This window comes from Physeter macrocephalus, chromosome 7, assembly GCF_002837175.3.
Source record: "Physeter macrocephalus isolate SW-GA chromosome 7, ASM283717v5, whole genome shotgun sequence".
NCBI classification, from domain to species: Eukaryota; Metazoa; Chordata; class Mammalia; order Artiodactyla; family Physeteridae; genus Physeter; species Physeter macrocephalus.
The window spans coordinates 117,191,749-117,213,577 of NC_041220.1; the positions used below are offsets into that span (position 1 = coordinate 117,191,749).

At 36.7% G+C, this 21,829-nt stretch overlaps 1 protein-coding gene across 2 annotated transcripts in view; it reads right to left on the bottom strand.

Annotated features, from left to right (window-relative positions):
* Nucleotides 1-21,829, bottom strand: part of ZGRF1 (zinc finger GRF-type containing 1) — a 69,977-nt gene that overhangs the window by 35,413 nt on the left and 12,735 nt on the right. Inside the window, exons 5-9 of one of the 2 annotated variants that reach the window (XM_028492185.2) lie at nucleotides 19,772-19,957; nucleotides 17,257-19,468; nucleotides 7,844-7,917; nucleotides 5,702-5,752; nucleotides 4,058-4,141 (exon numbers count right to left, since the gene is read on the bottom strand). In XM_028492185.2, coding sequence (XP_028347986.1) covers nucleotides 4,058-4,141; nucleotides 5,702-5,752; nucleotides 7,844-7,917; nucleotides 17,257-19,468; nucleotides 19,772-19,957 — 2,607 coding nt within the window. The remainder of the gene's footprint in view (nucleotides 1-4,057; nucleotides 4,142-5,701; nucleotides 5,753-7,843; nucleotides 7,918-17,256; nucleotides 19,469-19,771; nucleotides 19,958-21,829) is intronic. The other variant, XM_055086175.1, reaches the window with a different exon arrangement.

The window sequence follows — 21,829 nt, forward strand, 5'->3', positions numbered from 1 at the left end:
CTGTCATACAGAGTGAAGTAAGTCAGAAAGAGAAAAACAAATATCGCATATTAACGCATATATGTGGAACCTAGAAAAATGGTACAGATAAACCGGTTTGCAGGGCAGAAGCTGAGACACAGATGTAGAGAACAAACGTATGGACACCAAGAGGGGAATGCCGGGGGGGGTATGAATTGGGCGATTGGGATTGACATGTACACACTGATGTGTATAAAATTGATGACTAATAAGAGCCTACTGTATAAAAAAAATAAAATTTAAAAATTTAAAAAAGATTAATAAAAAGTATTGTGTTCACAGAAAGACAAGAAAACAAAGCTGTGTGATATACAATAAAACACTATGCTCAAATAAATCTAAAAGAATCTTCCACTAAATATAACATTAAAAATCCAAGTGAAAAGAGCTTCCTGGTGGCGCACTGGTTGAGAATCCGCCTGCCAATTCAGGGGAAACGGGTTCATGCCCCGGTCTGGGAAGATCCCACATGCCGCGGAGCGGCTGGGCCCGTGATCCATGGCCACTGAGCCTGTGCGTCCGGAGCCTGTGCTCCACAACAGGAGAGGCCACAGCAGTGAGAAGCCCGCGTACCACAAAAAAAAAAAAAAAAAAAAAAATCCAAGTGAAGTTGAAAAAGTTCTGGAGGTCTGTTGCATAACGCTGTAAATATACTTCCCATTACCGAAGTGTACACATAAAAATGGTTAAGACTGTAAATCTTATAAGTACATATGATATATGTTTTTTTACCATGTTAAAAAAAAAAGACTTTTTTTAATAAAAAAGGCAGTGAAAAACATTGTGTAGTACTAATTGACTGCTCTTTCTTAGTGGTATATATTATAATGGTGCTTCTTACAATCAATGATAGTATGTTAGGAGCTGATGAAATACAAGATTGTTTTAAAGTTCAGAGACTGCTGTGTGCAAGCAATCTGTCACACTTATTTCAAAAAGCTCTTATCTGTGTTGGTAAGTCTAGTCATTTTGCCTTAGAACATTTTTTATAAACTCAGGATTAAAACATGACCATTCTGATGTATGTGAAAATAATTTAAAATAAAACAAACGGGGCTTCCCTGGTGGCACAGTGGTTGAGAATCTGCCTGCCGATGCAGGGGACATGGGTGCGAGCCCCGGTCCGGGAAGATATGCCGCAGAGCGGCTGGGCCCGTAAGCCACAATTACTGAGCCTGCGCGTCTGGAGCCTGTGCTCTGCAACAAGAGAGGCTGCGAGAGTGAGAGGCCCGCGCACCACGATGAAGAGTGGCCCCCACTTGCCACAACTAGAGAAAGCCCTCACACAGAAACGAAGACCCAACACAGCCATAAATTAATTAATTAATTAAAAAAATATATATTTTTAAGGGCTTCCCTGGTGGTGCAGAGGTTAAGAATCCACCTGCCAGTGCAGGGGACACAGGTTCGAGCCCTGGTCCAGGAAGATCCCACATGTCACGGAGCAACTAAGCCCATGTGCCACAACTACTGAGCCTGCGCTCTAGAGCCTGCGAGTCACAGCTACTGAGCCCACGTGCCACAACTACTGAAGCCCGCATGCCTAGAGCTCATGCTCCGCAACAAGGGAAGCCACCACAATGAGAAGCCCACACATTGCAACGAACAGTAGCCCCCACTCGCTGCAATTAGAGAAAGCCCATGCGTAGCAACTGAAGACCCATTGCAGCCAAAAATAAATAAATAAAATACATAAATTTTAAAAAAAAAAATATATATATATATATATATATTCTTTTTTTACCTGAAAGAAGTCAATCTGCATACAAGTGCTAGGCAACTCTGGTGTCAAAAAACAACTGTTTGTCGTGCAGTTTTCATACACAATACTATCTGGAAACTGACTGCACTCAAGCTGTGAGCTGTGTCCTCTCACCATCACAGCACTAGCAGCTGATCCCTTCACTTGATGCCCTTGAAATTCAACAGGCTATAGTAAATTATTAAAAATGAGTATTACATAAGTATACATATTTACAATACACATATACAAAGAAAATAATGCATAATTCGGTTTTCTATTGAATATTAGTTAATGTAAATAATTACTAAGAGACTAATACTGTAAACCAGGAAATATTCCTATTATCCTAAAATATGTTAAGGGTAGACTAATTTAAAGTGCAGTGATTGGGGCTTCTCTGGTGGCACAGTGGTTAAGAATCCACCTGCCAATGCAGAGGACATGGGTTTGAGTCCTGGTCTGGGAAAATCCCACATGCCATGGAGCAACTAAGCCCGTGTGCCATAACTACTGAGCCTGCACTCTAAAGCCCACGAGCCGCAACTACTGAGCCCACGTGCCACAACTACAGAAGCCCACGTGCCTAGAGCCCATGCTCTGCAATAAGAGAAGCCACTGCAGTGAGAAGCCAGAGCACCACAGTGAAGAGCAGCCCCTGCTCGTGGCAACTAGAAGAAAGTCCACGCACAGCAACACAGCCAAAGATAAATAAATAAAAATAAATAAAACATTAAAAAATAAATAAAGTGCAGTGATTTAACTATATTCAAGGTCAACATTAATAAGTTTTTTGTTTTTTTTTTTTTTTTTTACAAACACAAGGAGTGTAATGATAATGGGTTGATTAAGCCAGAAAGACACAGGTGCTCCTTCCTCTATGCTTCCACTATACATTACACAACTTTTTTGGTTTTTTATTTTTGCTTTGGCCACGCTGCATGGCTTGTGGGGTCTTAGTTCCCTGACCAGGGATCAAACCCGGGCCCTTCGCAGTGAAAGCGTGGAGTCCTAACCACTGGACTGCCAGGGAATTCCCCACAACTTTCCATTATAGACATCACAATGAAGTTTCTGCTTATCTGTATACTAACTGTACTGCAAGCTCCTTGAGGGCAAAGACTCTTCTGCTTCATCAGGATATCACCTGCATTTAATACCATGCTTGGAATACAGGAGGCAATCAATAAACACATGATAATAGGAAGGGAAGAGAGAAGGAACAGGGGAAACATTTTCCTTTAAGGGTTTTGTAAACTATCAGGCTATTAGCAAGAGGGATGCTGGGTTCCCAGCTTCCCAGATGATCTGATCCTATAGCTCTGAGAACAAAGGCCTAAGAGTACCAAGACAGACATGTACCTCGGAGGGGTGCTTTCACCCCCTCAGAGACTTGGTCTGCTTTCAGACTTCAGATGGCTTTCTCTGCTGCCCCCTTGAGGGTTCTAGGATTTTTACTCTGCAGAGGGTGACAAAGCCTACCCAGAATGTGGAAAAATAAGAGTGCGTAGAGTCAAAGGAATGTACATAAAGAATTAATTTATTTCTAACTGATAAATTAACAGAATGACAAAAATACATAATCTGAATATTCTCTTATTTAAAAATGAAGATTCTAAATCACACATTTGAAAGGAACTAAATTGCCTCTGAAACAAGAGTTTTGTTGAAAACATTATTCTGAATTTTAAAACATAACATATATCAATAAAAAAAAGTCTAAACCTTTAAAGACTGTATATTTCTGCTTTGTTTGATGTGGAATACAAATTCTCTGCAAACAGATGCCTTGCTTTCTTTGATGCTATGTAGATCTTTTCCAGAGATCTGTTGAGTTTTAAGAATAGAATCACCATTTACAAAACCCAACCATTCATATGCTGTTGTCTCTATCAATTTTTGCTGTGGAGTGGGTAGCATTACTTAGATCTTGGGTTATATACACTTCTATCCCTTCAACCTGAAGTAAAAGTGGTTGGAGTAAACTATAATGAAGTAAAAGTTATAAACATCTTCACTTTGTTCTACACAGAACATTCATTAACTGTACTTTACATATCTTTGTGCCCAATCCCTAGGATATCCTACGCATACATAATGCATTATTAGTTCATTAGTAACAGAGAGAGGGCTCAAGACCAAAAAAGGGGTAGGAGTCATTAGTGTCTCTTGTTCTTAAAACCAGGTTAATTCATTTTGCTCACTAACCTTCTGCCTATGAAAACTCTGACAGTTGTGTAAAAAAACAGCAGGAAAACACTGTGGCTTAGAAAATCAATTCTTCACAAATTTTACCCTGGGGTCACAGGTTTCTCCCTCCATTTGTTTAGGAATGACAGCTAGAAAAGCAGTCTCTTCTTCACTGCCCAAGGAAAAGAACTAGGATAAAATATCAATAAGTATGTTAGCTAAAATAGTTTTGTAGGTGTTTATGAGTTTGATGGGAAAATATTCCTCAAACTTAAAGTTAAGTCTGCCCTTTGAAAATGATGATACTTGTTATCTCCATCTTGCTTCTCTCTCTATATATATATTCATATCATAAGCTACCCCCGGCAAAGGAGTGCTCTAGCAGAGAAAGTACTATACTAGTTAATTTAAAAACTCAGCATATTAGAAAATTGGAATTCTAAACTTTTAATTGAATTCTTTCTTAACATTGCTGGGTATGTTATAAATCCGATACTAATATTTATGTTAATGAAGATTATTTAATTCAAAAATTAGTGTAAAATTAAAGAAGTGTAATAGTTTATTTAAAGAATGAATCATCTTCTAGCAACCATAAAATACAAGATACAGACAACAGCAACTAGTCATTTTTAGTTCATCAAGCAACTATATAAAATAGTCATAATTTCTAATATGAACTACAGACTCAGAAAATGAACTCAACTGTAGAAGTAATTTATGTTTAATAAATATGGAGAAAAAATTTGTCACTAAAAGAGGTAAAATAGTGTATTTATTCAAATAATAGTCACTTTCCTTTTATAACAATATACATAAGCACAACTGCCAATCAGGTAGCTCTTAAAAACATTCAACTCATATTTTAGAACTAGCATTTTTTAATGTAGTGAGTTTAAAAAATTAGTTAGCATATAGTATCTTCTAGCTCCTTTGCTTTTTGTGACTAATCACACTTACAGAAATAAGGTGAAGGTGGCATTATTAAGAGCACCCTAACTTTAAGTTTTGAAAATTCCTTCTATCACTAGTGTATATGAAGAGTTTGATTCAGAGAGTTGTAGCAAGAAAGCTATTATAAAAACACAAATGTACTTTGATATTAATGCTAAAAAGATTTAAATTATTTTTTTTTGCAAAGGATTCTAAGACCTTTTTCATTATTTTGAGATTATAAAGTATTTTGCTTTAAAAATATATGACATTTATTTAAATGGCAACTCATCCTGGAGGGAAAAACAGTGATAGTGTTAATTTGCAATTTATACTTTGTGATAATTATCCTTGAAAAAGTTTAAACCATATTTTTTTCAAGTGAAAAAAACCCAGTAAGAATGTGATCATTTGTAAGCAGCTGCTGACTATTCACTATTTTATACACTTGATCTTGTAATATAAAGGTGAAAAATGATTGAGTCACCACAATGGATTTTGTTTTATTTTTTATTGTTCTAGGCAACAGAGCCTGCAGATGCAGTTGTAATTGTCAATGACAATTCTTGGATTAGGTAATGCTTAAAAGTTTGAAAAATTAGCTTTATGATAAAAGATTTGTTATTTACCCAAATTCTACTGACTACGCAGGACACTTATACAAGACAGTAGGCTCATCTAAATGAGTATAAAAGGGTAACTAATTACAAATAAATTTGAAATCTGGCAATATAGAATACATACATATAATTACATGCCATACCTATATATATGAATACAATTTCTGGCTATGTTACATTTCAAAAGTTAACTCACCTGCAAAGACTGAAGTGATTCACTTGGTTCAACTTCATTTTCTTTTATCATCTTAGGAATAGAACATTAATATAAGATAAGCCAAAAGGTAATAGTTAAGTTAGAGAATAAAATATAGATTTTTTTAGACATAAGAAATATAATGGGGAGGGGGAAGGGTAAGCTGTGACGAAGTGAGAGAGTGGCATGGACATATATACACTACCAAATGTAAATTAGATAGCTAGTGGGAAGCTGCCTCATAGCACAGGGAGATCACCTCTGTGCTTTGTGACCACCTAGAGGGGTGGGATAGGGAGGGTGGGAGGGAGGGTGACGCAAGAGGGAAGAGATATGGGAACATACGTATATGTATAACTGATTCACTTTGTTGTAAAGCAGAAACTAACACACCATTGTAAAACAGTTATACTCCAATAAAGATGTTTAAAAAAAAAAAAGAAATATAAGGACACCATTACTAATAATCAAAGAAATAAAAACTAAGTGTTGATTAAATACTATTTCACTTAGGAAGAATTTTAAAAGATCTCAGTACTGGTAAATATGAAATGAAACAAATATTCATATTGTAAAACATTAAGATATTTCTATTTGACTTATATCAACAATCTAAGAAAGTTGTTCTTGGCCTCTCAAATTATCAGTTCCACTTCTAAGAGTCAAATCTAAGGAAATAACTAAACGTAAACAATAATTTATGTGCAAAAACATCTACTAAAGTTTTATTTACAAAAGCAAAATGCTGGAAATAATCTAAATGTCCAAAATAGGGAACTGTTTGTCCAAAGCATAGGATATCCACGAGATGGAATGATAAGTAACCTTTAAAAGGTATGTGTAAGAGTTCTTAATAATGTGAGAAAATACAGTATGATATTAAGGAGAAAGGATATAAAACTATTTGTACCCATCAATCTAACCATATTTTTAAAATTAGGCCAAAAATGCTGTAAATGTTAATAGTAATTATCTCCAGGTGGTATGGTACATTTAATTTTTTCTTTACCTTTTTCTGTATTTAAAAAAAAAAGGAGGAAAAGATTGATATTATTAAAAAAACAGTAACATGGAAGGGCTTCCCTGGTGGCGCAGTGGTTGAGAGTCTGCCTGCCAATGCAGGGGACACGGGTTCGTGCCCCGGTCTGGGAAGATCCCACATGCCGCGGAGCGGCTGGGCCCGTGAGCCATGGCCGCTGAGCCTGCGTGTCTGGAGCCTGTGCTCCGCAACGGGAGAGGCCACAGCAGTGAGAGGCCCGCGTATGAAAAAAAAAAAAAAAACAGTAACATGGAAAACAGAATATGATACAAACTGGGGGTAAATGAAACAAGGAAAGAACTGTCTCTTCAAAAGTGCTAAAAGCATCTTCACTGAGAAACACTATCTAGATAACTTATTCTAGAATATCATTTCATCCTAATTAGTACTATTATTTTTTTATATTATTTCCATGGTTCCCAAACTGGTGTAACAAGGTACTTTGGGGTGCCACAGTGAACTCAACAGAGGCTCCACAAGATATTTTAAATTTGAGAGAAACACAGTGTCATTAGACATCTCTCAGAAACTGAACAAACTGCAAACTCAAGGTAGCTCAGTTTCAACATCAGATTTCATGTCATTTCTCTCAGTGACATCATATCTTTGTGAAGCTGGGTTTTAGGAAATTGCTATGATAAAAATCAATTGCCATACAAAAATCAATGTGGACCCAGAAACTGAATCTATTCCAAGCTTTGAGAAGTTGGACAGTGCCCAACAAGGGCATGCATTCCATTAGTAACTGTGTTTATTTAAAAATAAAATGCTTATCATAACCATTTCACAATATATGCATATATCAAATCATTATGTTGTACATCTTAAACTAATACAATGTTATATTGTCAATTATATCTCAATAATACTGGGAAAAAAAAAAGACAAAATGCTTAACAAATTACTAAGTTTTTAATACTACTAACTAAATAAATGGAACTGCTAGTTTCTTTTGGCCGAGTGATGCAATAAAAGAAATCACTAAGATACAGGAGAGGTCGTGAACGAACATAGCTTCAGACCCCTGTATTTCTATAGTATCATTACAAATTATAGAACATTCTATATCAAAATAATACATATACTGACAGAAAAAAATGTACCTGTTGAGGATCCTGGTTCAGATGAGGAGACTTTGGTAGAGTTTGTGAAACTACTTCAGTCAATGGTTTCCTAGCTAGAATGGACAAAATCCAATGATCTTATACATCACAAATATAGTAGTGCTCTAAAATTTTTAAAAACTTATTTCTAAAACTGAGTGAAACAAGGAATATAACAATTATTTCCAAAATACAGTATGCCAGGCACTGGGGAAACAGCAGTGAACAAAACAAACAAGATCCCTTGAAAAGAAAGGGACACAGGAGATAAATAAATTCAGACTGTGATACAAAAGGGTTTCATAACACAGGGTGATATGAGAGTAACATTAGCAGGATGATCTGAAGAGATCTCTCACAGGAAGTAACATTTATGCTGAAACCCGAAGACAAGAAAAAACCAGCTACGCAGGGGTAAAGGTGTTCAGGTAAAAGGCAGAACAAGTGTAAAGACTCTGAGACAGGGCTTCCCTGGTGGCGCAGTGGTTGAGAGTCCACCTGCCAATGCAGGGGACATGGGTTCATGCCCGGGTTCGGGAAGATCCCACATGCCGCGGAGCGGCTAGGCCCGTGAGCCATGGCCGTTGAGCCTGCGCGTCCAGAGCCTGTGCTCTGCAACGGGAGAGGCCACAACAGTGAGAGGCCGCGTACCAGGACATGGGTCCATGCTCGCGTCCGGGAAGATCCCACATGCCGCGGAGCGGCTAGGCCCGTGAGCCATGGCCGTTGAGCCTGCGCGTCCAGAGCCTGTGCTCTGCAACGGGAGAGGCCACAACAGTGAGAGGCCGCGTACCACAAAAAAAAAAAAAAAAAAAAGACTGAGACAGAAAAAGCTGGCAAGCCTGCAGAATGGAAAGGAGGATGGGGGGACCTCAGCCGGCTTGAGAACGAAGAAGAGCGTTCTGAGAAAGGTCTTGGAAAATATTTGGAGATTAGTCGAAAACTTCCCTAACATGGGAAAGGAAATAGTCAATCAAGTGCAGGAAGCAGAGAGTACCACCCACAGGATACACCCAAAGAGAAACACACTGAGACACATATTAATGAAACTATCAAAAATTAAATACAAAGAAAAAATATTAAAGGCAGCAAGGGAAAAGCAACAAACAACGTACAAGGGAATCCCCATAAGGTTAAGAGCTGATTTTTCAGCAGAAACTCTGCAATCCAGAAGGGAGTAGAAGGACATATTTAAAGTGATGAAAGGGAAAAACCTACAACCAAGATTACTCTACCCAGCAAGGATCGCATTCAGATTCGATGGAGAAATTAAAACCTTTAGAGATAAGCCAAAGTTATTAGAATTCAGCACCACCAAACCAGCTTTACAACAAATGCTAAAGGAACTTCTCTAGGCAGGAAATACAAGAGAAGGAAAAGATCTACAAAAACAACCACTTCAGACCTAGGGACACATACAGACTGAAAGTGACGGGATGGAAAAAGATATTCCATGCAAATGGAAATCAAAAGAAAGCTGGAGTAGCAATACTCATATCAGATAAAATAGACTTTAAAATAAAGAATGTTACAAGAGACAAGGACGGACACTACTTAATGATCAAGGGATCAATCCAAGAAGACATAACAATTATAAATATATATGCACCCAACATAGGAGCACCTCAATACATAAGGCAAATGCTAACAGCCATAAAGGGGATATAGACTGTAACACAATAACAGTAGGGGACTTTCACACCTCACTTTCACGAATGGACAGATCATCCAAAATGAAAATAAATAAGGAAACACAAGCTTTAAATGACACATTAAACAAGATGGACGTAATTGATATTTATAGGACATTCCATCCAAAAACAACAGAATACACTTTCTTCTCAAGTGCTCATGGAACATTCTCCAGAATAGACCATATTCTGGGTCACAAATCAAGCCTTACTAAATTTAAGAAAATTGAAATCATATTAAGTATCTTTTCCAACCACAATGCTATGAGACTACATATCAATTACAGGAAAAATAACTGTAAAAAATACAAACACATGGAGGGTAAACAATACACTACTAAATAACCAAGAGATGACTGAAGAAATCAAAGAGGAAATCAGAAAATACCTAGAAACAAATGACAATGAAAACACAACAACCCAAAACCTATGGGATGCAGCAAAAGCAGTTCTAAGAGGGAAGTTTATAGCAATACAATCCTAACTCAAGAAACAAGAAAAATCTCAAATAAATAACCTAACCTTATACCTAACGCAATTAGAGAAAGAACAAAAAAACCCCAAAATTAGCAGAAGGAAAGAAATCATAAAGATCAGATCAGAAACAGATGAAAAAGAAATGAAGGAAACAACAGCAAAGATCAATAAAACTAAAAGGTTGTTCTTTGAGAAGATAAACAAAATTGATAAACCATTAGCCAGACTCATCACGAAAAAATGTGAGAAGACTCAAATCAACAGAATTAGAAATGAAAAAGAAGTAACAACTGACACTGCAGAAATACAAAGGATCATGAGAGATTACTACAAACAGCTATATGATAATAAAATGGACAACCTGGAAGAAATGGACAAATTCTTAGAAAAGCACAACCTTCTGAGACTGAACCATAAAGAAATTGAAAATATAAATAGACCAATCACAGGCACTGAAATTGAAACTGGGATTAAAAATCTTCCAACAAACAAAAGCCCAGGACCAGATGGCTTCACAGGCGAATTCTATCAAACATTTAGAGAAGAGCTAACACCCACCCTTCTCAAACTCTTCCAAAAGATAGCAGAGGGAGGAACACTCTCAAACTCTTTCTACTAGGCCACCATCACCCTGATACCAAAACCAGACAAAAATGTAAACAAAAAAAGAAAACTACAGGTCAATATCTCTGATGAACATAGATGCAAAAATTCTCAACAAAATATTAGCAAACAGAATCCAACAGCACATTAAAAGGATCATACACCATGATAAAATGGGGTTTATCCCAGAAATGCAAGGATTCTTCAAAATATGCAAATCAATGTGATACACCATATTAACAAAATGAAGGATAAAAACCATATGATCATCTCAATAGATGTAGAAAAATTTTGTCTTCTGACAAAATTCAACACCCATTTATGATAAAAACTCTCCAGAAACTAAGCATAGAGGGAACCTACCTCAACATAATAACATGACAAACCCACAGCCAACATCATTCTCAATGGTGAATAACTGAAACCATTTCCTCTAAGATCAGGAACAAGACAAGGTTGCCCACCCTCACCATTATTACTCAACATAGTTTCGGAAGTTTTAGCCACAGCAATCAGCGAAGAAAAATAAAAGGAATCCAGTTCGGAAAAGAAGAAGTAAAACTGTCACTGTTGCAGATGACATGATACTATATGTAGAGAATCCAGATGGAGAGATATACCATGTTCTTGGATTGGAAGAATCAATATTGTGAAAATGACTATACTACCCAAAGCAATCTACAGATTCAATGCAATCCCTATCAAACTACCAATGGCATTTTTTACAGAACTAGAACAAAAAATTTCACAATTTGTATGGAAACACAAAAGACCCCAAATAGCCAAAGCAATCTTAAGAAAAACGGAGCTGGAGGAATCAGGCTTCCAGACTTCAGACTATACTACAAAGCTACAGTAATCAAGGCAGTATGGTACTGACACAAAATATAAATAGAGATCAATGGAACAGGATAGAAAGCCCAGAGATAAACCGACATACATTTGGTCACCTTGTCTTTGATAAAGGAGGCAGGAGTATACAATGGAGGAAAGACTGCCTCTTCAATAAGTGGTGCTGGGAAAACTGGACAGCTACATGTAAAAGAATGAAATTAGAACACTTCCTAACACCACACACAAAAATAAACTCAAAATGGATTAAAGACCTAAATGTAAGGCCAGACCCTATAAAACTCTTAGAGGAAAATGTAGGCAGAACATTCTATGACATAAAACATAACAGGATCCTTTTTGACCCACCTCCTACAGAAATGGAAACAAAAATAAACAAATGGGACCTAATGAAACTTAAAAGTTTTTGCTCAGCAAAGGAAAACATAAAGAAGATGAAGACAACCCTCAGAATGGGAGAAAATATTTGCAAATGAAGCAACTGACAAAAGATTAATCTCCAAAATTTACAAGCAGCTCATGCAGCTCAATATCAGAAACACTAACAACCTAATACAAAAATAGGCAGAAGACCTAAATAGACATTTCTCCAAAGAAGATATAGATTGCCAACAAACACATGAAAGGATGCTCAACATCACTAATCACTAGAGAAATGCACATCAAAACTACAGTGAGGTAACACCTCACACCAGTCAGAATGGCCATCATCAAAAAATCTACAAACGATAAATGTTGGAGAAGTTGTGGAGAAAAGGGAACCCTTTGCACTGTTGGTGGGAATGTAAATTGATACAGCCACTAAGGAGAACAGTATGGAGGTTCCTTAAAAAACTACAAATAGAACTAGCATACGACCCAGCAATCCCACTACTGGGCATATATCCTATGAAAACCATAATTCAAAAAGAGTCATGTACCACAATATTCAATGCAGCACTATTTACAACAGCCTAGACATGGAAGCAACCTAAGTGTCCATCGACAGATGAATGGATAAAGAAGATGTGGCACATATACACAATGGAATATTATTCAGCCATAAAAAGAAGCAAAACTGAGTTATTTGTAGTGAGGTGGATGGACCTAGAGTCGGTCATACAGAGTGAAGTAAGTCAGAAAGAGAAAAACAAATATGGTATGCTAACATGTATATATGGAATCTAGAAAAAAAAAATGATTCTGATGAACCTAGGGTCAGGACAGAAATAAAGATGCAGACGTAGAGAATGGACTTGAGGACATGGGGAGGGGGAAGGGTAAGCTGGGACGAAGTGAGAGAGTAACAATGACATATTTACACTACCAAATGTAAAATAGATAGCTAGTGGGAAGCAGCTGCATAGCACAGGGAGATCAGCTCGGTGCTGTGCGACCACCTATAGGGGTGGGATAAGGTGGGTGGGAGGGAGACGCAAGAAGGAAGGCATATGGGGATAAACGTATGCATATAGCTGATTCACTCTATTATACAGCAGAAGCTAACACAACACTGTAAAGCAATTATACTCCAATAAAGATGTTAAAGAAAAAAAGGAAAAAAAAAGAAAGGAAAGTGCATAAAGGAAAAAAAAAAGGAGGACAGGGTGGCTAGGCCAAACCACCTTATCAGGTATCTGTTTAAAATGGGATTTTTCCCTTAAAAGAAATTCAATAATCTCAGTTTCTTACAAAGTCACCAATAAGACTATAATTTTAGTGATAACTACCATTAAAAAAAATAGCTATGGGGCTTCCCTGGTGGCGCAGTGGATAAGAATCTGCCTGCCAATGCAGGGGACATGGGTTCAAGCCCTGGTCCGGGAAGATCCCACATGCCGCGGAACAACTAAGCCCGTGCACCACAACTACTGAGCCTGCACTCTAGAGCCCGTAAGCCACAACTACTGAGCCCGCGTGCCACAACTACTAAAGACCGTGCACCTAGAGCCCGTGTTCCACAACAAGAGAAGCCACTGCAATGAGAAACCCATGCACTGCGATGAAGAGTAGCCCCCGCTTGCCACAACTAGAGAAAAGCCCACACACAGCAACGAAGACCCAACACAGCCGAAAATAATTAATTAATTAATTTTTTTAAAAAACATTCAGTAACTTTAAAAAAAAAAAGCCATATCCAGTGCAAACTTCACTTTTTGCCAATTGTTACTTTTGGTTTCATTATTTTCCTGTAAACATTCAGACTAGACTACTAAATGAAACAAAAATAAGTGGATTTTGGAACTTGAGGTTATTTATAAATGGAATTTTTAAAAGGCACTGGATGAAAATTATTTTTCCCTTTACTGCCTTCACTCAAGAATAAAATTCTAAATTAACATTTCTAAAATATATCCAGTCATCTCACAAAAACTTGAAGGTAATGGAGAAAATATTTTTTAACACTTTCACACATTCTAAAATGGTGGTAAAACAGATTCTTCTCTAATTCTGTACTAAAACCCATGAAGTCATTTGCTATATTCCAATTTTAAAAATTCCAATTCTCAAACTGTCTCAAGAAAACCAACTTAATCATTTTTAGAGAAATATATTTATGTCAGAAAATACAATCAATCATTATTCACAGATTCTGCCTACTTGCTAAAATTTATTTGTAACCCCCAAATCAATACTGTGTTTCTGAGGTCATCTGCAGACATGCAGAGCTACAAAAAATGAGTTGCTTGACATGCACATTCCCACCTGAGGTAGAACAAGGCGACATGCACATTCCCAGCTGAGGTAGAACACGGCGACATTCTGCCTTCTAATTCCAGCCCTCATGCTACAAACAAGTGTCCTTTTTGTGATCTATTTAGTACATTTTTCATATTTGGGGGCTTTTTATTGGTGACTTTGCTATTTAAAATGTTCCCTAAGCATAGTGCTGCCTAGTGTTCCTAAGTGCAAGAAGTCTCTGATGTCCCTTATGTAGAAAACATGTGGTAAGTTTCATTCAGGCATGAGTTAGTTACAGTGCTATTGGTCATAAGTTCAGTGTTAATCCATCACCAATATATATTAAATAAGGCATCTTTAAATGAAAACACACATAAAACAAGGTTTTGTACGAATCGGTTGATGAAAATGTTCTGACCAGAGGTTTGAAGGAAACTAACCCTGCATTTCTCCAAAAAGCCATGGCCTATTTTTCACTAATCCACTGTTTGGTAACTTTATAGAACACAACCACCACAAATAATGAGAATCAACTGTAATCCTCTTTTTCAACTTGATAAGAAAAAAGAATAAATTTCCCAAAACTAACTTCTGTAATTTCTAAACCTTCATATTAGGAATTTATATCCTTATATGAAATTGCATAACTACATCTACCTATATTTATTTTTCAATAGGTTGCTTATTTTTAATTTTTTAGAAAAAAAACTGTAGGGACTTCCCTGGTGGCACAGTGGTTAAGAATCTGCCTGCCAATGCAGGGGACACAGTTTCCAGCCCCAGTCCAGGAAGATCCCACACGTCGCAGAGCAACTAAGCCCATGCGTCACAACTACTGAGCCTGTGCTCTAGAGCCCGTGATCCACAACTACCGAGCCTGCATGCCACAACCACTGAAGCCTGCCTGCCTAGAACCCATGCTCCGCAACAGAAGAAACCACCACAATGAGAAGCCCGCGCACCACAACGAAGAGTAGCCCCCTACTTGCCACAGCTAGAGAAAGCCCACAAGCAGCAACGAAGACCCAACACAGCCAAAAATAAATAAATTTATTTAAGCCACCGCAATGAGAAGCCCACCCACACAACGGAAGAATAGCCCCCACTCGCCGCAACTAGAGAAAGCCCGCAAGCAGCAACGAAGACCCAACACAGCCAAAAATAAATAAATTTATTTTTTAAAGAAAGAAAATAAACTGTAATAATAGTCATCATATTTAACTACATTTGAAAGAAACATTTTACTAGGTACAATAATTTATTCCTATTTTTCTCAGGGATTCCTTGAGATATTCAAAGAAGAGTTCAATTTTAACTTTTGAGTACACTGTTCATTCACATTCATGTGTACATAATATTTATGTCCTATAATATTATTTTTCTTAAAAAAAAAATGCTATTGGCAACATACCACAAGCCAAGTCAAAAGACCAATCAATGACATACTGAAAGAAAATATCTGCAACATAGATAAAGGGCTATTTCTAATATATAAAGAGCTCTTCCAAGTAAAAGAGAATAAAAGACCAACAACCATTAAAAGACTGGACAAAAGAGCAGACAATTCATGAAAAAAGACATACCAATGATGCTTAAACATATGAAAGGCTCAATTTCACCTGTAGTGATAGAAATACAAATTTAAAATGCACTCTCATTTCTCATCTATTAGATTGGTAAAAATTCAAAAGCTTGGCAAAATACTCTACTGGCAATGCTATGGAGAAACAGGCACTCTCATACATTATTGGTGGGAATGAGAAACGGTATGATTCCTTCGAGAGAATTTTGAAGTATCTAACAAAGACACACCTTTACCCAACAACCTTACTGCTAGGAATTTGCCCTGAAGACACACCTGCAGTAATATGCAAAAAGTCCATATAGTTATATAGATACAGATATATAAAGTTACTAATTGTCACATTATTTGCAATAGCAAAATACTGGAGACTGGTTGCAAAAATGATGGTTCATCCACACAGTAAAATATTATACAGCTATAAACAAATAAAATGAGGATGAGTCCTATGAAGTGATAGGTAGTGATTTCCAGGATATATTATTAAGTGAAAAGAAGCAAGGTGCTAAAAAATATAGAGCACGGTATCTTATGTTGAATAAGGGGAAACAGGAATTTATATAGGGAGGTGTTTATTTTTGCAAAAAAATAAAAAATAAAAACCAGACCACAAGTATGATATATTGGTTACCTACAGCAGGTAGGAATAGGATGGAAGGCATAAGGAAGGAATTTGAGTATATGTCTTTATAGTTTTGATTTTTGTACTCAGTTAATATTTTACATAGTCAGAAAAAAAAATTTTTTAAGAATAAATCAACTATATCCTCATACAAAATACAGACAATGAACTTAACTATATTTACATCAAATGGTAACAAAATCACGATAAAGAAAAAAAAGTACCCAATAACTTTGGAACATAATACTCCAACTCTATACTCTCAGGATATACTCTAAACACAAAGAAACAAAACACAACCAGTTTAAAAAAAATGCAAACAAAGAAAAACTCCAAGGAATTTGTAAGCTTTACAAATTTACAAATTTTTTTACCAGTAGTGATACTGGTTTAACAATTTGGAAACCATTTGGTGTGTACCATAGAATTGAGGAAGTAAATATACTGATGCCGCTGGGCACCAGGACCCTTTCCACTCTGAGAATTAAGAAACACAATTATGGAATGAAGGGAAGAAAGGAAGAATCCTGTGGTTTAGAACTGGAGTTAGAGATATCAATATGAGCTCATGACTTTTTTCTTAAAAAAGTATCTCCTAGCACATGACCAAAAATGTATAACGACAGGAATGGATTATAACAAACACACATATTTGCTTATATGTGCCTATATATGCTTATATACGCATAACATATTTTTGAAAGGATACTCTGGAAGAAGATTGCTAATTCTGAGTGGACTGAAGGGCTGTGGTAGGTAGGAGACTTACTTTTCACTATATTATCCTCTATTAGAGTTGATTTTATCAAGTACATGTATTACCTATTTAAATACCATGTAATTTTTAATGTAGCCTCCAGAGCAAATATCTTCTCATCCTTTGAACTATAAAGAGAACAATCCAAAACAGACATGACATTCTAACCTTCAGGATTGCTATCTGGCTCATCTGTCTGCCGAGTTCCTTGTTGTTTAAAAGCGGTATTCCTCTTTTTCAATACTTCCAAGCCTTCCAAAGCCGTACTGTGTTCAGACAATGATTTTAATAGGGAAATGTTATTTACTAATCTGGAAAGTTCTGAAGAATGTCTAGGATTATTCCAGTATTGTTTGCTTTCTCCAGCAGTTTCTACATCAATATGGTCCTGGGGTAAACTTCTAGTCCTTCCCAAGTCTTCAGATTCAGGAATATGTGATTCTGTGTCTTTGGAAATAGGATGTTTTTTTCCCAAAGGGTAAAACAAAGAATTGGAAACTTGGGTATGTGATTTATCAAGTGCAATACATTCTTCAGAGTGAATCTGACTGGCATTTAATAGCTGGATACTGTTGTCACTGCTAGAGGTTAATGGTAAAACCTGTTTGGTATTTTTGTCCAAGTCACTTCCCACAGTAAAAGGCCGAGGCTGAGCCTGTTCTGAAAATAGGTTTTTTTCAGGATTCTGATGAGTGGCTATGTTTAAAAAATGAGGAATATGTAAATTTGTGTTTATACTTTCAGATTTATTTGGGAATGAAGCACTAATAGATTTATTACTGCCTTCTTTATTTTCTGCATATACATCATCAGTCCACTCTAAGGATGAGTCAAAATTGCTTAATGTGTCACTCCACTCCTCCTCTATTTCTTTTCCAGTGTTTCCAGCTTTCCAAGGTCCTCTGTCAAAACCTACACAAGTTTTATCACAAAACTGTGATGGCAGAATCTCTTTCACGGGAAATGTCTCTGATAGTCTGCCCGCAGTAGACGTTAAGAGAGGCAAGTGTTCACTGCCAACTTCTTTACAGCTTACATTCTCACATCTTGAATTGCTGTCATTAACCAAAGTTTCTTTCACCCAACCCTCTGAATCCTGGGAAATTCTGTTGCTTTCCTGTGATTCCTCCTCAGTGTCACTGGTTTCAAAATTCTTTAGATTAAATGTGACCTCCACAAGTGGCTGTGTTACATTACTCATAGGTTCATGAATATTATTAAGGAGTTCATTATTAGTACTACTTTTAGAAAATATGTCAGTATTATCATCAGAGATCCCAGAATTGTTACTTAGTGAAGATTCAATTTGTAGATGTTTATACTCCTTTTCTGGTGTTCCATGTATATCTATCTCCTGAGCTTTTTTTCTAATGAGAATTGATCCTTTTACGCCCATCTGGTCATTTTGATTAAGAGGTCTTTTATTATTTTCTAGAATGTCAGATTCTGATAACAAGCCGTCATTTTCTGCGTTACTACAGGTAACTGGTAAGCTGCTGCTTTCACAGAATGAAGGAATTTCTAATTTTCCTTCTTGATCCCAGGTTTGATCATTATCATCTACTGGCTTGTCTTCGTTATAGTTTTTTCCATTTTCAGCACCTGTTTCAAAGAACTGTATCTTTTTTTGCACCAAAAGGTCTTTCAAGTTTAAATTACCAACTTGGGCCTTGGGTTTTTTTCCTATATCATTTCCATCTACTGTAGATGAATGTACAGGTGAACTCTGTGAGGATAAATACATGGCCCACCGGCTTTTATTTCTCATGGTATTTTCTGATTGATGATGGTAGTGTAAACTTTCTGTGCTCTTCACCTCAGCAAACTCTTCATGTTCAATTAAGCACTTTGGTTTAGTAGGAATTTTTAAACTTCCTTGTGGTTGCATCTGAGGGAAATGTCCTGTAACCTCAGAATTTAGTTCCTTAGACGTACTAGTTGATTTGGACTTCAGAAGAGCTAATATTTGGGCTTTGCTTCTAATATTTTGTGAAACTCCTAAACAGTGAGATACCAAACTTTCTCTTTTCATGGGCTCATTGGTCAGTAAAGAATCTGAATGCTTATTTACAAAACTGACAGGAGAGCAAAAATAATTTTCTTCACATAGCATTTCTGGGTTAACCTTGAAGGACGAAGTAGAGACAAGTGAAGAAAAAGGTATGCCATTTCTCTCTCTGTTCTTGTAAGTGACAATGTTCTCAGGGTCTGTTGGTATATTATTTATATCTTTCTTGCCAACTGTAGAAAACAAAGGAGGTGTGCTGTTGAATGGAGAAAGAAAAATAGGACCAGGCTTCTTAGCTTCAAATGAAGCAGCTGATTCATTATTTTCTGTAATAACGATTTTCTTTGGCACTTGACGTGGTCCTTGAAAACCCTAAAAATATTAAACAATTATTAGCTGTTCTATAACCTATAAAGAAAATGTAAAATGAACTGACTAAAAAAAAAAAGGAATGTGGATGTTTTATAAAGTAAAGTAATAATTAAGATATAAAGTTTGCTAAGCTAAAATGCAAACACTCATTTGTATTAAGATTAAAGTTTACTTCCTTTCCACCTAAGCATATACTGTGAAGCACTGTTTTAATCATACAGTACAACAGCTTCACAATTCACTACTTCTTAAAACAATTTTATAAATATATATTGATTTATTATTTTCAACAGAGAAACTTACAGCAAACTTCCTTTTTAAACCAGCAGGCTGACACCCAAGGGACTGGCCAGAAGATATAAACCTCTTTGAATTCAATGCTGGTGCTTCTTTAACAACATCCTGTTTGACAGCTGTGCTTCCAGTAACTTTAACCTCCTCAACTGTGATTAAGTATCGATCACTTTCTAAATTATCTCCAGGTTTCACCTAAATTTTAAAGAATTAACATCAAGATCATACACATCTAATTATTTGATTACCTATGTGTTCCAATAAGCTTCTAGCACAAGCAAAGACACAATGGATATTCAATAAATAGTTATTGAATGAATGAATCGATAACTAAATTATTGATTACTATGCACTAGTTAACTATCAACAAGCACAAAAAAAAGTAATACAACAAAAAAAATTCACTAATTTGTTTATTCAACAATATATATTAGGGGGACTTCCCTGGTGGCGCAGTGGTTAAGAATCTGCCTGGCAATGCAGGGGACACGGGTTCGAGCCCTGGTCCAGGAAGATCCCACATGCTGTGGAGCAACTAAGCGCGTGCGCCACAACTACTGAGCCGGCACTCTAGAGCCCGCGAGCCACAACTACTGAAGCCCTCATGCCTAGAGCCCGTGATCCGCAACAAGAGAAGCCACCTCAACGAGAAGCTTGTGCACCGCAACGAAGAGTAGCCCCCGTTCGCCGCAACTAAAGAAAGCCCGCGCGCAGCAACGAAGACCCAACACAGCCAAAAATAAATAAATAAATTTATATTTTAAAAAATACATATTAGGGACCTATACGAGAACTTGTGTTACATGCTGGGGATACAAAGACAAGCAAGGAAAAGATGCCTCCTCTCAATTCATCTAGAATTCATAAAAGTAAATGTAATTTTTAAATTAGAGCTATTAGGGACTTCCCTGGTGGCGCAGTGGTTAAGAATCTGCCTGCCAACGCTGGGGACACGGGTTGGAGCCCTGGTCTGGGAAGATCCCACGTGCTTCAGAGCAAGTAAGCCCGTGCGCCACAACTACTGAGCCTGCGCTCTAGAGCCCGTGAGCCACAACTACTGAGCCCACGCACCTGGAGCCCGCGCTTCGCAACAAGAGAAGCCACTGCAATGAGAAGCCCGTGCACTGCAACGAAGAGTAGCCCCCGCTCGCCACAACTAGACAAAGCCCGTGCGCAGCAACAAAGACCCAATGCAGCTAAAAAAAATTAATTGAAAAACAATTAGCGCTATTAAATAATCAGTTATATATATATTTATAAATTAATGTGAATTAGATACATACTCATAATTATCACAAATTATTATAAATTGTTAGTTACTTAATCATATTCCCAAGAAAGCATTTTTAATCACTTTAATAAACAAATACAGCACTTGCCACCACTTCTGACTGCAGCATAAAAATAAGATTATCAACCTAATTGATAATATACAAAATCTGTGTATTATCACAGATAATGTGCTCAATCTTTACTCATGAAATAATTTTAAATGAAATAATAACAACAGTCATTACCATCACTAAGTATCTACTAAAACAGTGCTTCTCCAAGACCCTCTTTTGGTAAGTATAAAAATTCCACAACAACTACTGTCATAAAAGTTAAAAACAGATTAAGTACCATGGCCAAAATCAACACAGTGATAATAAGAATATGCATTTTAGCACTTTGAGAATCACTCTACTAAACTGCTAGGCACTTTGCCTAAGCTATTTCTAACTTTCTTACCAACCGAGTAGTCTGTCTCTGGTCTACATTTGACAGCTGAGAAGCTGAACACAGGTTAGGTTAGCTAGGAAGTATGTGAAAGTGGGAAATAAACCAAGAACAAACAAATTCTAATATCCTCATTCTTTACACTAAAATATTCCCTTCCATTTTCCAACAGAGGAAAACATGGAATAAATATTTGAGAAAATATTTTAAATAGGAATAATTTCACAAAATATATCCCACTGTAGGTCTTTGCTTATCAAAACCACATAATAGATTTAAAGTCACTTTCTGGGTTCAAATCCCAGCCTTACCATTTTTTTTTTTTTTTTTTCCTTTTTTTTTTTTTTT